The sequence below is a fragment of the Primulina eburnea genome, chromosome 13, assembly GCF_022965805.1.
Source record: "Primulina eburnea isolate SZY01 chromosome 13, ASM2296580v1, whole genome shotgun sequence".
NCBI classification, from domain to species: domain Eukaryota; kingdom Viridiplantae; phylum Streptophyta; class Magnoliopsida; order Lamiales; family Gesneriaceae; genus Primulina; species Primulina eburnea.
In genome coordinates, this window is record NC_133113.1 from 29,968,028 (window position 1) to 29,984,934 (window position 16,907).

Here is a 16,907-nt window from a genome sequence, read left to right on the forward strand (position 1 = left end):
AAAAATATTTATATTAAAATTATAATTAAATAATAATAATAATAATATTGATGTTTGGACAGTTTATATATAAAAAATTTATGATACCATTATTCACTAAAAAATTGAAAGTATAATCATACATAAAAATATATAATTTATTAATTTTGTAGAGAGTGTGGAAAACTAAATATATAAAAGTAATATTGTTACTGAAATTAAATGAAATGATACTTTCAACACAAACATTTAAAATAATGTTATTTACACCTCACTTTTTTATCGTTTTTTTACTCTAAAATGTCTAATATTTTATCAAATGATTTTTTAAAATAATGATATAAACATATAGTGTCTTTTACACATTTTTTTATTAAATATAAAAATATTATAATCAATTCACAAAAACTTTTATAACACTGTCTCATTTATAAAATGAATTTTTTATCTGGTCCGACTCGTGAAAAAAATATTATTTTATGTCAAAATTGTTGTTTTCATTGAAGATAATAAGATATAGATTTAGTGGACTGATACAATGAATATAGATATGCGAAATCGCCTCATGAGAGACTTATGCATATATAGTCATGTACACTCTGAGCCATAAATCATTGATGGTCGAACAATAGTTTTATAATACTTTTCTTTCAATCTTGCATGTATCATTCTATCGCATAAAACTTTGATGTCATATTCTATATTATCTACCTGCTTAATCTTATGGTCTATATCATCTCTGATATCCATAGTCTTTTGGATAATATATCATAAATAGTGAAAAAGTCCACACTTTGAAACTTGTTGATCGTCAATCTCAATTGGACCACCCAATCGTCTAGATTCGGACCAAAGTTACAAACTAAATATTCTATTTTTGAGCGACTAATTCTAAAATATTTACTCTCAAGAGCTTCACGTCATCTATTTAACTTTTGATTTAGGCATTCTTTAGTTTCATCTACCAAAGACAATATCATATGCAAACAACATACACCAAAATACCTTATTCTGAATATGTTTCATCAGCTCATCCATAACAAAAGCTAATGGGAAATAGCTTAAAGCCGATCATTGATGAAATCATACTGCCGTAGAAAATTCACATTACATCCCTCTAATAGCCTAACACTAATTACAACACATTCATACGTATCTTTACTAATCTCAATATAGCATTGAGACACAAGTTCCCTTATAAATACCAATCAGATTAATTATCTAAAGACTATATCACAAGCTTTCGATAAATGTCATATGTAGATTATTCTATTGTTCTCTATATTTCTCAAACATTTGTGCTTTCATTGTAGACCTATCCAACATAAAACTAAATTGATTATCTGATACAATAGTGATATTCCTAAGTCTGCATCCTATCACCCGCTCCCATAATTAATGTATGGTTCATAAACTTAATCTCTCTATAGATTGATCAGTAATACAATTCTTTTATTCTTATAATTTGGTACTACAATACCAAGTCTCAAGATTTGGTATTTTCCTATTATCTAAAATCATATTTAATAGCCTAGTCAGGACCTCAACTTTTCTTAGACACTTTCATACCTCAGGTGATATATCTCAACCAGTCCAACTGTTTCACAATTTCATCATCTAGCACAAGCTATACGACGAAACACTAGATGTCTTCCTTCCTATACCTCATCTCTATCCACGCTTAACCCTTCCATACATGATTAATTAATTGAACGAACAATTATTCGGGAAATGGATTTGGGAAATTTAGAGGACTGGCCATTGCTGTCATGTACCTATAAATCGAGAAAAAGTCGAGGAAGTTGAACCGTGGAGTGTTGGAGGATCGACATCAGAAAAAGAAAAAAAAAAGTTGTAGAAAACGTAGATGACAGACACACAATCAATGTAATTCCACTTTATTATTTATGAATTAACAATATAATGATCCAAATAAAAAACGAAGAATAATTACTATTTGACCATTTGCTAGAGCATAATATGCATCACACAAATAAAAAATAACGTCCCCGAGAAGCAGACCTCGAGAAGAAGATTCATCGGCTTTAGCGGCAGCACTTTGTAAATCTTTGGCAATTCAAACTCGTGCAAATTCGTACCAGGGCCTTCCATGTGAGTGTGTGGCTAAGTCAAGACTTGATTGTTAAAGCAGACCTTGACACTTGAAAGTGTATCAAACTCGCCCTGAATTAACTAAGAGCAAAATTAGATCCCCCGTCCAGTATATATTCGGACATTTATTTTGTAGTCGTCAGCAGGGCCGTGTAAGGGCCCAGCCACGCCCACTCTGATCTTGTATAGGTATGCCGGAATGAGGCGCTCCTCGGAAAATGAACTTAAAATTGAGAACCAAGGGGGAAAACTATGTATAAATGAAAACCAGGAGACGGATCAACCTAGTTTCTAGAGGTGCTCAACACCTCCTTTCTCCCTTCAAGATATTTTATGATACGCAAGGATTTTGAGTAAAGTTTGGTCAACAAGAAGCTCAGGTGTATCAAGAACTAATCATCAGTGCTGAGATCAGGAGAGTCGAGAGGAAAACAAGTGTCTTCACCACCAGTGTTCCATAAGAAATGGGCGTAATTCGCAGCATAATATGAATTCCCAGGTTCTGCAGAAATGGCTTCCAAATACATCTCTTCTGCAGCCCAAAGGTCTTTCCTCACCAACCATAGAAAGTTGGCATATTTATTCAATGCTTCTGCATCCTTTGGCTCCACTTTTGTGGCTTTCTTGAAGTACTCTTCTGCTCTGTTTCAGCCAAAACAAAATGACAAGTGAACAAACAATTTGAATGAGTCAATCACAATTCAACGAATTTGTCATCAAAATCCAATCATTTAGCAATAAATAACTATTCCGAGTGCGTGGTCAGCCAATTAGGTCAGTGGTGAAATATTCGGTTATGAGACAAGTATCACCTTCACAAGAAAATATAGAGTGAAAATATGTTTGAGAGAGAGTCCACCTAACGGATAGACCAATAAGAACAACGACTTTATTGGACTCGATAATTTGAATTTTCAAAGCAAAGTGAAGTTGACAACCAAGTACAGGCCTAAGAGAAAATTGTCAATATTGGATGATATTTTCTTAAGTGGAGATTTAAGATGTGTCCCACGTTATTTTGGTTCACTCATTTCAGTTTTTGACATTAAAAGAAAGAAAGCGAGCCAATTATTTCGACCACACACAATTCTATCAAGAAATACACACCTGACCCAACTTCATATGAACCCTCAATTCTGCCATATAAATCACATTTTTTGGCTCACGGCTAGAGCAAACAATTCATCAAATTTGTCTATTTTGATGTTCACAACAAAGAGAATCATATCGCTAAGATAATATCTCCCAATGACGTCTAACTGCAATTCTCACAATGGAAATTCTTGATTGTTACTTAAAACAGTCTAAAACATAAAAAATGATACACAGGAAACATAGAGAGAATGTACCTGTCGAATTCTTGGGCGACAATGTAAAGAAATTGAGCATAATTTGCTAACAAAAGGGGATTGCTGGGATCTTGTGCCAACCCAGTTTGGTATTGCAGCTCTGTTCTGAAGAACTCCGGATAATCTTCTCCTTCAATCCTTGCATCCACGGGAGACACGAGTCTTTGCACTGTTTCATGATCCAAAGCTTCAATTCTTGATAACCTTTGAATTTTTGAGGCCTCGTCTACTATTGAATTCCACAAGCTCATCTCTTCCACATTGGAAACTTCCCTTGATACAGGCTCTTCTCCGCAAGGCATGGTAGGGTTCTCAATAGACGACATTCCATCGGGAACAATATTCAAGTGATAATTCGACTCTTCAAATCTTCCATCTCCATCTGTTCCACTGGCAACCGGTCTTTGTTTCCCTCCGCCATTATTTCCGCCTATTGAGGCCGTCTTCCCATTCAAAGAAGACAATTTCAATGTTCTTATAGCAGACGAATCAAATTTCTGATCGACTCGACTCTTATCCTCCACTACCGAGACCGTTTCTGTCTTGGGTATATATGCTTTTACTTGTGTTGTGGATGCTAAAGCAGTATTATTTGCCACAGAATAAACACTATAATTCGCAAGGAGTATCATCACATAGACCATTAAAGTTGGTGTATGGGAAAATACTTGCTGAAACAACCACACAAAAGACTCATGCATCTCCTTCTGAACTCGAGCCAAGATTCCGGGTAAATCTTCATATGACAAATGCTGCCGCATCTGCAGAGAGTAACTATGAAGCTCTCGAATTATGAACACCATTGACGAAAAGGCCTTTTTCATCGAGCAGTAAGCTGTCTGTCCAGCCTCCACGAACCCTTCTTGCCACTGTTTTCTTCTCTTAATCATCCTAAGAGACAGTGGAATGTCGACACTATTTGCCTTCCTCTCAATATTGGCCAAAATAATCTCATCCCTTTCAAGAAATTCAGGCACCTCTACAGCATCAAATGGCTTCAGATTTTCCAAGAATCCAGCCTCACTATCGTTAGTAATTCCGCACGAAGTTTCCGCAGTATCTGACCTTTTCTTATCTGCGTCAAACCCACCACCGTGGGAACCCATATCGTCGTTCGACGATTGAAATCTAAGCGCAAGCTCTTGAATATTCTTGGAGAATTCTTCATCGGAAAACGAATTCAGGCTGGCGGAAGAAGCCCGTCGGATGGTTCGAACCCGGAATCTAAAATTATCACAAGATCGAGACCTGTGGAGCTTAGAAGATTGGCGGCCGCAATCGAAGAATTGGTACCTCTCGAAATATCTGCAGAACAAAGCTCCGTTACCACTGACAAAGCTACATCGTTTTGAGGATGGGGAGGAAACTGCAGAGGCTAAAGTCTGGGATGATGATGGTGAAGGTGGAACAGAAGGTTGCGACCAATGCAAAGGGGTTGTAGCCACTTTTAATCCCATCACCAAAAGCAAGAAAAAGTAATCAACAAAACAAAATATAGATTCAGATCCAAAGTGTAGAATCGAAACAAAGAGAAAAGCTTTTAGCTTTCCAAAGAAAGATCCAGCAAAATCTCCGATTCGGATCCAACAAAAAAATACTAATCCTCCATGCTCTCTTACTTCCAACCCAAATCAAAACCCTGCAATGATTTAAACAAAAACCAAACAATTCAAGCCAGTCCCATACTCATCAAATCATCACAGAAAATAGTTCAGCTTATAATCATAACACCCGCATTAAATTCGCATCAGAAACACGCAATTCAAGAAATAAAAACCCATGTGGCCCAACAAACGAATTCCGATAACACACACACAAATAATTATTTGAATCCCGAAAGAATAAGCGAACACTCACCGTGGAGATCCGCAAAGCGAAGAACGACCGTCGTATCTTCACTTATCGAGAGAAAACCAAGTGGTGTGTTCAGTTATATACAACACTCTGCATTAAAAAAATAGAAAATAAAAATCCAAGGCAAGTCCAAGGAAAGTACGACAAAAGAATCAAACATCCGAGTGACCCCCACAGCACTTGATTTTATTAGTTATATATATATTTTAAAATTATATATTATTTTATTATGATGTGATATTTATAGATTAATTATTAACTAAATTTTATTGAGATCGTTTCAATTTTTAGATAGATTAAATAAAAAATATAAAAATTATTAATAAACTGACAACAACAAAGTTAATTAACAAATATTACGAAGACAAAAACTTGTGTGAGACGACGGATCTTTTATTTAGATCATTCATTAAAAAGATTATTTTTATGCTAAGAGTATTACTTTTTATTGTGAATATCGATACTCGGTAGGGTTGATCCGTCTCACAGATTAAGATATGTGAGACGATCTCACATGAAACTCACTCTATTATAAAAGATAAAGCTGTAAAGAAATTTTATTGTCATATATCAAAGTTATTTAACATGAGATGCTAGTTTAATAATATATTATATATGATGTAGTAATAAACAGAGGATCTGAATCCGATTCGATATCCTGATATAATATAAGGAAGTAACTATATAGTTATAGGACTATCAATATCATATTATATATTCTTCAAAAACTAGTAATAAATATATATTTATGGGAGAAAATCTGATCAATTTTGGGAAGTAGGAATATTAATAATAAAACATCTTATTTATCTTACATTTGAAATCTGGAAAAATAATAATAATAAACTATTTATTTTGTTCCACTCGAGTTGCGAGTCAATAAACTTCTTTCATGAGTAACTCAGAGTTTAGTGAAAGCAGGCCATGTCCGAGTCACATGCCAATGCACCGCTGACCATTGAGAATTCACGGGCCTTTTGCAACCGTTTTAGGGTTATTAATGGTATCACGGAGCCAAAAATAGAAAAACAAAAACAATTTTTTATTATTATTTATTTTCAGAAAAAAAAGAAAGAAAATATAGTCGGATATGAGATATGACAATCTTCTCTCCGATTTCGTTCCCGGGTTAATCAACATATACACATTTAAAGTTGATTATCGTTTAGTTTATATTCCTCACGGATTATTTGATTTGTTTTGTAGATAGTAGATTATTAAATGACAAAATAAAAACTATCAAAAGGGGTGGGACGATAAAATTCATTAAAAATGTCTTCAATTTACGGGGGTGTATTCAATTTAAACTTTTAATGACTTTTAATAACTTTTTTTAAAAGGTGGACTTTTGTGTAGTTGATGTATTTTGATTGACTTTTATAGAATCTCATGGAATTGTAAAACATATTTCATAGACTTTTGTAGACTTTTTTTCAAGATTTTTATAGACTTTTGTAAACTTTTATAATTGTGATTTATTTTTTATTAATTTCTTTTAAATAATTATTGGACATGTATAACCTATTCAATTTTAATTTTTTTTTATTTATGAAAATGTAAATGAATTTTACTTACTTAAAGATTAAATAAATTTAATTTGTGAAAAACGACAAATGAACTATCCAATTTATTGAAATCAAAATTTCAATTCTTTATGTCAATTCAACATATTAATGAACAATATTTTTATAAGTTCATAATAAAATTTTATTAAAATGAACAATCAAAATAATAAGTAGACTTTTACATAAAAAAATCGAATCATTATTGACAATTTGATCAACATCGCTCCACATTCCATTGGCTATGATATCCCTCCATGCATTAGCTCGTGCTCGTTGTTGTTCTTGAGTATCAAATAACTGATCAAAATTGTCATCTCCATAAACTTGTGCCGATGAAGACAATCGAGCTTCATTATCTAGTTCAATTTGAAATTCATCACATCGACACTCATTTCGAAGAAAATTTGGTAAGCCGGCACAAGCCAATACAAGCTCTGTTTGGGTCGTATATTAAAGAAAAAGCCTTGCTTGGCTGCTGAATGTACAACCCAAAATTTGGAAAATATTGTCACGGATGGGTTGATCTATTTTGAATATTTGATGGATGAATCATCTTTATCTACGAATATGATGTTATTAGAAAATGATTATGATATGGTTCTCAATAAGGGTGAATTGGATGAGAGAATATTCATCAATGAAGATGACAGCTTGCTAGGTTCAAGCAGCCTATCTGGGGATGCAATAAATATGAGAGGAAACGGAACCAAGAGAAAATTCGACTCGGTATCATCCCGACGAAGACAGTCACAAGTCCATAGGAATTGGTAGGTCTAATTACAGTCCCAACCATCAAACATGATGCTTTGAATTGTGTTACCGAACAAGTTCATTTACGTCAAGTAATCATGTCGATGTGATGAATTTCAAATCGACACTCCTTTGGTATACAATAATCATAATGATTCAAGAAAAAACACAATTCATCACATGTCGGATCATTCGTCGTTTTTATGAGATGAAAGAAAATTTATGAAATATAATAATCATAATGATTCAAGAAAAAAAACAACAATTCATCTATTTTTATACATAAATATTGGCAATATAATAAATTCTAGAATGACCAATCATACATTTGAATAGAAGAAATTTGTTTGAGAGAGTGAAAAATCCTGGAGATGGCTTGAGATAGAAGAGAGATAGTGTATTTTTCAAAAAAGAAAGTCCATCAAAATCTTTGGTATAGGTGGAAGAATATTTTAGATTTTTTGTAATTGTACATAAGGCTTCAAGGTTTGTACATGAATAATAAAATAAGAATCCTTGAAAATCTATGGATTTTTTGGATACCTCTTGACTTATGGAGAGTTTTAAAAAGTCAAGTTTGAATACATCATGACATTTTAAAACTCTACCAAAATCCATGTTGAATACCACTAAACATATATAGAGTCATTAAAAGTTTAGATTGAATACCTCTAGATTTTAAAATTCCAAAACCCTCAAGATTCTTAAATTTCTTGTAGGGTTGGTTACCTGCCGCATGCAGGATTGAATCGCAGGATTCTTCTGTGGAATCGTGCGTTTGGTATTATCTTTTAAGTACGATGGATCCTGATGAAATCTCACGCTTGGTTAACGAGATGAAACTGTCCCACAACGATCCGTGCGATGTTGTTAATCTAGAAGAAACGGATATCCGGGTGGGCGAGGAACGGCTGGCACAATGCTTGGTGGCAAAAATCCTATCGACAAAGGCCATCAACAGAGAAGCATTCAGACATCAGATGCCCCGAGTGCTACAGGCAGAAAGGAGAATTGATATTGAGGCTGCAGGTGACAATTCCTTTGTTTTTGTGTTCAACTCTCTTCGAGATCGGCATAGGGCATTAACCGAGGGGCCATGGAATTTCGCAAGAAACCTTCTGATTTTTAAGGAGCCAATTGGTAGGCAAAACCCTCAAACTATGAATTTTGATGAGACAAATTTTTGGGTACAATTACATAATATTCCCCTCGCATTTATGCACGAAGATCTGTTATTAAAACTTGGTCGGCAAATAGGACCTGTTGTGGAGATAGACAGGGGAGACAATGGTGCTTTCATGGGCCGATTCGCAAGAATACGTATACGCATCAATATCTCCCAGCCACTTCGAAAATGTATTCGTGTTAATGCGATGAAGGATGAAGAAGATAGCATCATATTATTGGTCTACGAAAGAATTCCCGACTTCTGTTACGCTTGTGGAAGGCTGGGACATACTTGTAGAGAATGCGATGACCCTATTGCAGACAAGGAGAATCTTTCATATGGTGTCTGGATGCGGGCATCAACTCATTTGGTTGGTAATCGGACGACTAGGGGGCGAGGGACAAGAACAGATAATTCTGGTAATGGGATGAGCAACCATGATGTTACAGAGCAACAACCTCAGCAATCCTTAATTAAGGTGGCACCGGGAAGGCACTCAATTGTGACAACAGTAGACCCCCAATGGGAGAGTAATTCATCAATGATGCACACTGATCTAAGCAAGGGGATGCCTGATGAGGCCGATAGGATTCCACTAGGTACATCATTATATGTGGTGGGGGAAAACACCCCAACAAATCCTCAGACTATAACGGAATTATTGGCACCTGATGCCGCTGCATTGAGGGGTGAGGGGCTGATCTTGGACCAAGGACAAAGGCCTACATCGAAACAGTGGAAGCGAAGGGCTCGGGAAGTGCACAGGGAAGGGTCACGACGAGCAGAGGTGACAGAGTCCTATCCGTATTCAGGGGTTAAAAGAAATGCACAGATGGTTTCTGAGACCTCTGAACAAGAGCACACAAGCCCTATCAAGAAAAAGGAAAAGCGCGTAGAGGAGATATCTGAAGCTACTGATATAGCGGCGGTGGTTGCAGTGCAACCCCGCCGACAACAATGAATATCATAGTATGGAATACCCGGGGGCTTGGGAACCCGCGGGCATTCCGGGAATTGGGGCGACTTGTCGCCGAAAAGAACCCAACTCTCTTATTTTTAAGTGAAACAAAATTGAGAGAGGCTTCCTGTCGATGGTGGAAATATAAGCTGGGATTCTCGGGATGTTTTATGGTGGATTGTCGGGGACAGAGTGGTGGTCTAGCTTTATTGTGGAAGGAACCAGCCCTTGTATCGATCAAATCTTACTCGCCTGGGCATATTGACTGTGTAGTCCAGGAAACAGATATGGTGTGGCGCTTCACAGGTTTCTACGGTCATCCGGAAACTTCTCTACGTCATTTCTCTTGGGATTTATTGTCCCGGCTTAGGGATGTGCCAGAGCTCAGGGAGATACCTTGGCTGGTTGGAGGGGATTTTAACGAAATTTGTTTTGACAGTGAGAAATTGGGAGGCAATAAGCGGGCACCGTCTCAGATGCAAGCTTTTCGGGAAGCACTTGATCTCTGCGAACTTCAGGACCTTTATTGCAGCGGGGACATATTTACATGGGTGAACCGTCGGGAACCAAACATGATTATTTTTGAGCGACTGGATCGGTTTGTGGCAGATTTGAAGTGGCGTCTTCTTTTCTCTGTGGCGCGGGTCAGCTCGCTGGAGTTCTTTCACTCTGACCACCGACCCATCTGTATGCGCCCCAAAGGAGACCAAATCAATTCTTATACAGGCCGGAGGCTCAATAAACCGATGTTCCGATTCGAAAAGGGCTGGTTATTAGAGGATGATTGTCGAGAGGTAATTGAGCACGGATGGGGAGGCAGAGGTCCCTACTGTTCTATCAAGGAGCGCATGGAGTCCTGTAAAAATGCTCTGATATGTTGGGATAACAACCAGCTACGAAAGACTCCTAGGCGTCTTAGAGCACAGCGTAAAAATCTAAATTACCTCAGGACGAGCTCCCACTGGAAAAGTAACACTGCACAGATTAAGGATCTAGAGGCTGAGATAGAAAAGCTTGCTACAAAAGAGGAGATTTACTGGAGACAAAGAAGCAGAGAAACTTGGCTTAAGGATGGGGATCGTAACTCACGGTTTTTTCATTCTAAAGCCTCACATCGTAGAAGCCAAAACACCATATCCGGGTTGGTATCTAGCCAAGGTGACTGGTGTACCGAATCGAGAGGGATATCAGAGATTGTGATGGAATATTTTGAGCGACTCTTTTCCTCTACCAATCCTAGTACATTTGATATTAATGGTGTTATTGAATCAGTGGTCCCGAAAGTGGATGCTCATATGAATTAGATTTTGTGTGCTCCCTTTACAGAAATAGAGGTTAGACAAGCTCTCTTTGATATGCATCCAGAGTCCAGACAAAGCTCCTGGGCCGGATGGTTTTTCTCCTCTATTCTTTCAGAAATTTTGGGCAGTTGTCGGTCCAGATGTCTCAAAAGAAGTTCTCAGAGTACTCAATGAGGGTGTATCCGTGGAGGCTTGGAATCATACTCTTGTCACTCCTATACCAAAAGTCAAAGATCCGGTCATTATGAAAGATTTTAGGCCGATTAGCTTGTGCAATGTATGTTATAAAATTGTCTCTCGAGCCATCACCAATCGTCTCAGGCCTATTCTATCAGATCTTATTGATAATTCCCAGAGTGCTTTTATCCCAGGGCGGCTCATTACCGACAATATTATTGTGGGTTTCGAGATATTACACTGGATGAGGACAAGAAAGACCGGAAGTAACAGTTATGCTGCACTTAAACTGGATATGAGCAAAGCGTATGATCGGGTCGAATGGGAGTTCCTACGGCAGATCATGGAACGGCTAGGCTTTGCTGGAAGCTGGATTTCTAGGGTGATGAACTGTGTTACTTCAGTATCATACTTCTTCAGAGTTAATCAAGATGTGGTGGGCCCTCTCATACCAAGCAGAGGATTACGCCAAGGGGATCCTCTTTCCCCTTACTTGTTCGTATTGTGTGCACATGGCCTGTCTACTCTACTAAGTGCTTATGAAGCGAGGGGTTTATTCAGGGGAGTTAAGATAGCGTCTTCTTGCCCATCAGTGACACATCTTTTTTTCGCCGATGATAGTCTGGTATTCTTCAGAGCGACTATGCAGGAAGGAGCCCGCGTCAAAGAATGCCTAACACAATATGAAAAGGCATCCGGGCAACTCGTTAATTACGATAAGTCGGCACTGTCTTTCAGTCCTAATTCTAATCCAGCTCTCATGGACATGATCAAGACTATATTGACTATCCCTGTGGTTCATCAACATGATCTTTACTTGGGTCTACCAACGGTGTCAATGCGTAGTAAAAGGCTTCAATTCAAATATCTGATTGAAAGAGTGGTGAAACGAATCCAAGGATGGGGTCATAAATGGTTTTCTTCCGGAGGAAAAGAGGTCCTGATCAAGTCAATTCTACAAGCGATTCCCGCATATGCGATGTCATGTTTCAGATTGCCTACTATGGTATGTGATGATATTGAAAAAGAATGCGCGAACTTCTGGTGGGGCATAGATAAGGGTAAGCGAAAAATGCACTGGAAACCCTGGGATTTTCTCTGTAGACCAAAGTGTCAGGGCGGCCTGGGCTTCAGAAAATTGACTGAATTCAATCGAGCATTGCTTGCCAAACAGTTATGGCGTCTTATCCGTTTCCCAGATTCTCTAGCGGCCCGAGTACTCAAAGGCCAATATTACAAACATGGCTCTGTGCTTGATGCAGGGTTGGGTGGTAATCCATCATATATATGGAGATCGATCCTTTGGAGCAAAGAAATTCTGGAGCGTGGTCTGATTTGGAGAGTTGGGGATGGAAAATCAATTAAGATCTTTAAAGATCAGTGGATCCCTACCATGCAATCTAAGATGGGTGAGCCGATGGGGGCCTGGGATCAAGAGGCTTCTGTTAACGAATTAATTATCCAAGGAGGGTGGGATGTTGATTTAATCTCTTCCAGATTCAACCCATATGTAGTGGGCGAAATCCTTAATATCCCAATTCGGCCGTCAGGTGAGGGTGATACGCTTTTTTGGAGATTCGATGACAAAGGCAAATATACGGTACGGGATGGGTGTCGTCTTCAACGTGGATTGTTCTCTCCACCGGAGCACCAATCGGAGTATCATCTCGAATCTTGGTGGACGTTTATATGGAGTCTTTCTATACCACCTAAGGTGCGGCTGTTCTGGTGGAGTATTTCTCATGACTGTATCCCTGCTAATCAAAATCTATTTCGTCACCATGTCCCGGTTAGTGAATCTTGCTGCCTTTGTAATTATCCTTTGGATTCGAGTGGTCACGCTCTTTTCTTCTGCGCTGCAATAAAACACCTGTGGAAAAGTTCCCCTTTCTACCGTATTATCAAGGGAGCATTGCAAACCAGTACGCTCGAGATATGCATGTGGTTGAGAAAACAATTGTCAAAGGAGGAGTTTGAAAATCTTGCAGTACACACATGGGGAGTCTGGAAAGAAAAGCAAAATTTCATCCATGGATCTAGGAGCAACCCGATGGCTGCCAATGTTCAATGGTGTTCTGCCATGATTTGTGATTTTAGAAGAGCTCGTATGAAGGAAAAAATCCCCATTCAGTCTGTGGTGGGTACATCGGAAAGGAAGTGGAAGCCCCCAAGGACATACAAACTCAAGATGAATGTGGATGCAACAGTGAATAAAGAAAAGAATCAGTACAGTGTAGGAGGTGTGGTTCGTGATTCACAGGGGCGTTTGTTGCTTGCTTTTGGTAAACAAATCAATCAACCATTATCATTGGTGCATGGGGAGCTGTTAGCAATCAGGGAAGGAATAAAGCTTTTGTATGACAATGATCTTCGAGATGTTCAAGTGGCCTCAGATTCCTTGTTGGCAGTGCAAGCAGTCACCACCAACCAGGAGAATCTTAGCTACATTGGTTCTTGTGTAGCAGAAATCAAAGATCAAACTCAGGCACCTATTATTTCAGAATTCATTCATGTGCGACGGAATGCTAATAGTGTTGCCCATTATTTGGCTCGCTTTGTTTTTTCTTCTCCCTCATCCTTTGTTTGGATGAATGGAGACTTTCCTGCTTGGTTGGTTCAACTTGTAATTGACGATTCTTTATAATAAAATTGCAAGTCTTACCGTCAAAAAAAAAAAAAAAAGAGTTTAATAAATTATGCTGGATTATAAAAGTTCAATGTTGAGTTTTGTTTGTTTTTGGAATGTTTCATTTGTGAAACGGCTTTATTTAATAATATTAAGACGGATTATTAATTTGGATAAAAACTGATTTTAAAATTCTTTCAAATTGAGCTTAATAATTCTTTGAGTAGTCTTTTTGAAAAACTTGTGAACTATGGATTTCAAAATATTTCATAAATAATATTATGAGTATTTCTATTTCAGATGTATCTGCAAAGAATAAAAATATAATTTTTCTCTATTTTTCCACCATTGGTCGACATTGATATATTGATGTACTGTCATCCACATACTATAAAATTAAAATATATGTGGGGTTTGACTCCTTTTGGAAAAAAAATATATATTTTCTTTCGTTAATATATATTTATATATAAAAAAAAAAACTATAGTTAGTGGTAACGATGCAACTCAAATATTTTAAATCATACAATAACTCATGTACTATGTTTCGATTGTTCTACTCAATAGAGAAAATTATTACACCTAACAAAATTATGTTCAGTCATTCAAAATAATATGTTTAAAACTATTAAAAGAAGGGTGGATTTAACATTTAAACTAACTAGTAGGTTTTTTATAAACCATTCTCACGGGTCTTTATTCATTAGAGATGTCAATCGTTCTCATATTTACAATAATAAGTAATATTTTTGACATAAATATATAATATTTTCTCATCGATGATCAAAATAGAAGACATGTCTCATAAATTGACTAATAATACTCTTTCATAAGATATTTTTTGTATAAACTAAGAAGATTGCGTGGCAAAATTTTCATTTCTCATATAGATATTTTTTTCGGTCACACTCGTGAAAGAAATGAATATCCACCCATGTCTATATACTATACTATACGATAAAGGAGTACTTAAAAAATTTATTTTGGTATGACCATTTCAAAAATTTAATTGCCATCATTATTTTTAATTAATTTAATAATAAGTAATTTAGTTAATTTAAAAAATTGGAAAAACAAAACAAAACAAAAAAAGATAATTTCAAATCTCACCAGTCACCACTGAAAAGTATTAAACACAGAAAACGGCGTGTAATCACCCAACATAAACATAGAAGGTTATATAATCTTATATGAGTAGACCTTTTGTGAGACGGTGTTACGAATCTTTATCTATGAGACAGGTTAATCTTACCGATATTTACAGTAAAAAGTGACACTCTTAGCATAAAAAGTAATATTTTTTTTTGATGGCTCAAATAAGAGATATGTCTCACAAAATACGACCCGTGTAACCGTCTCACATAAGTTTTTGACATCTTATACTATCATTAGTACTAATAACAAGCACTTACCAGCTAGAAAACTAGGTTTTTTTTAAGTATAAAAAAGTAATAACGTATCTTCTTTTAATACTAAAAATTCCCCATCAAATATCATTTCATTACACCAATTTGTTATGTATACAACTTATTTGTCATATATTTTTCATTTCTAAGAATGAAATGAAATATTATTTGATTTCGATATCTAATAAAATCTATAGGAAAACCAATCATGTATATAGTACATCTACAATCAACAACAAGGAGAAATTTGTCAAGTTTTCGAGCCTAGCGAAAATACCAGTGTATTGTTAAATAACTAAAATATTGTACGACAATATTTACAATAATTAAATCGTGAGATTTTATTATTGAATTGTGAGATTTTACATTGAATTTATCATGAGATGTTGATAAATAAAATTTTTATATTGAATTTTTTTTGTTGTAAAAATTGTTATACAAATTTAGTTTTACATATAACATTACTAGTTGTTTGTAGTAATATAATATATAATAATTTGATTTATAGATACAAGAAAAGGTTCGGGGGAGGAAAAAAACCAACGGCTCGGAATGGATTCTTCCAAACTGGAGATCGCAGCCCAACTTGCGTACTTCTCTATCGACACGATGTGGGGAAACATTATGACCCCAAGTTTCCGAATTACATTTGTACCCCTCAAAATCAACGGTTGCTATGTTCCCCTCCGCACGTTTTGCATACGGTACTTATGATAACCTGTGACAGTTGGCAAATTAATTTACTAATATCACAATAACGACAACAACGATATAATTATTTACGACTGGTCGTATGTATCACGTGTCATGCTATGGTCCGTAATAAAAAATAAAAAATAAAATAATTTTAAAATGAAAGTTATCAATTTTGAAATAATTTTTTTAAAAAAAATATGTTGAAAAAATAAATATAGAACATAAAGTTGAGTATATACATCAATTTGGTTATATATATATATATATATATGTGTGTGTGTGTGTGTGTGTTTGTGTGTGTGTGTGAAATTGGTCCCAGACTTGGAATATGAACCACGTGAATTATTTGACGCCATTTTGGAAATGCATTAAATGTCATGGAAAATTTTATATAAAATGTTATCCTTTTTTCCATTAACCCATACTGTTGAAAAGTAATAACAAATACATACAGAAATAGGGTTTGGTAGAAGCTACTTTACCTATATGGGGTAGTGTTCTCGTTATGTGTCGAGTGAGTAACTTATCTATGTACTATGATTGAACGAGTGATCATGATTTATTTATTTAATATATGTTTGTTACTAAAATGTTATCGAAAATCATAAAAATTAAGTTACAATACTGAAATTAAGCAACAAAGCTGACGAAAATTACTGACGCAATTATTCGATCGATCCTAAAGAAAATACATGAGATTACTGGAGACAATGTATCAAGCTTGTATTTAGTAAGGAGTTGACATCTCTTCTCAAGTCGCATTTGAATCTACAAACGCTGGATTTTCAATGAGAAGTAATATATTGAAGTGGAATTTGAATTAGCGAAGATTCTGCAATTGAAGAATTTATTCGCGCAAAATATCTTTTGATATCATATTATAAGTGAGTGAAAGAAGAAAGTTGAAAATTTGTTGTATTGAAATAAAGAAACTCCCCCTGTCAATTTTATGTTGAAATATTTACG

The 16,907-nt window shown here is 36.0% G+C and overlaps 1 protein-coding gene across 1 annotated transcript; it reads right to left on the minus strand.

Moving 5' to 3' along the window:
- Window positions 1-1,861: 1,861 nt before the first annotated feature.
- Window positions 1,862-5,446, minus strand: LOC140808651 (uncharacterized). Its single transcript, XM_073165793.1, has 3 exons — window positions 5,298-5,446; window positions 3,441-5,079; window positions 1,862-2,733 (listed from the first exon to the last, which is right to left on the minus strand). The coding sequence occupies exons 2-3, from the start codon at window positions 4,895-4,897 to the stop codon at window positions 2,484-2,486; spliced, it is 1,707 nt and encodes a 568-aa protein (XP_073021894.1). The 5' UTR covers window positions 4,898-5,079; window positions 5,298-5,446; the 3' UTR covers window positions 1,862-2,483.
- Window positions 5,447-16,907: the final 11,461 nt, after the last annotated feature.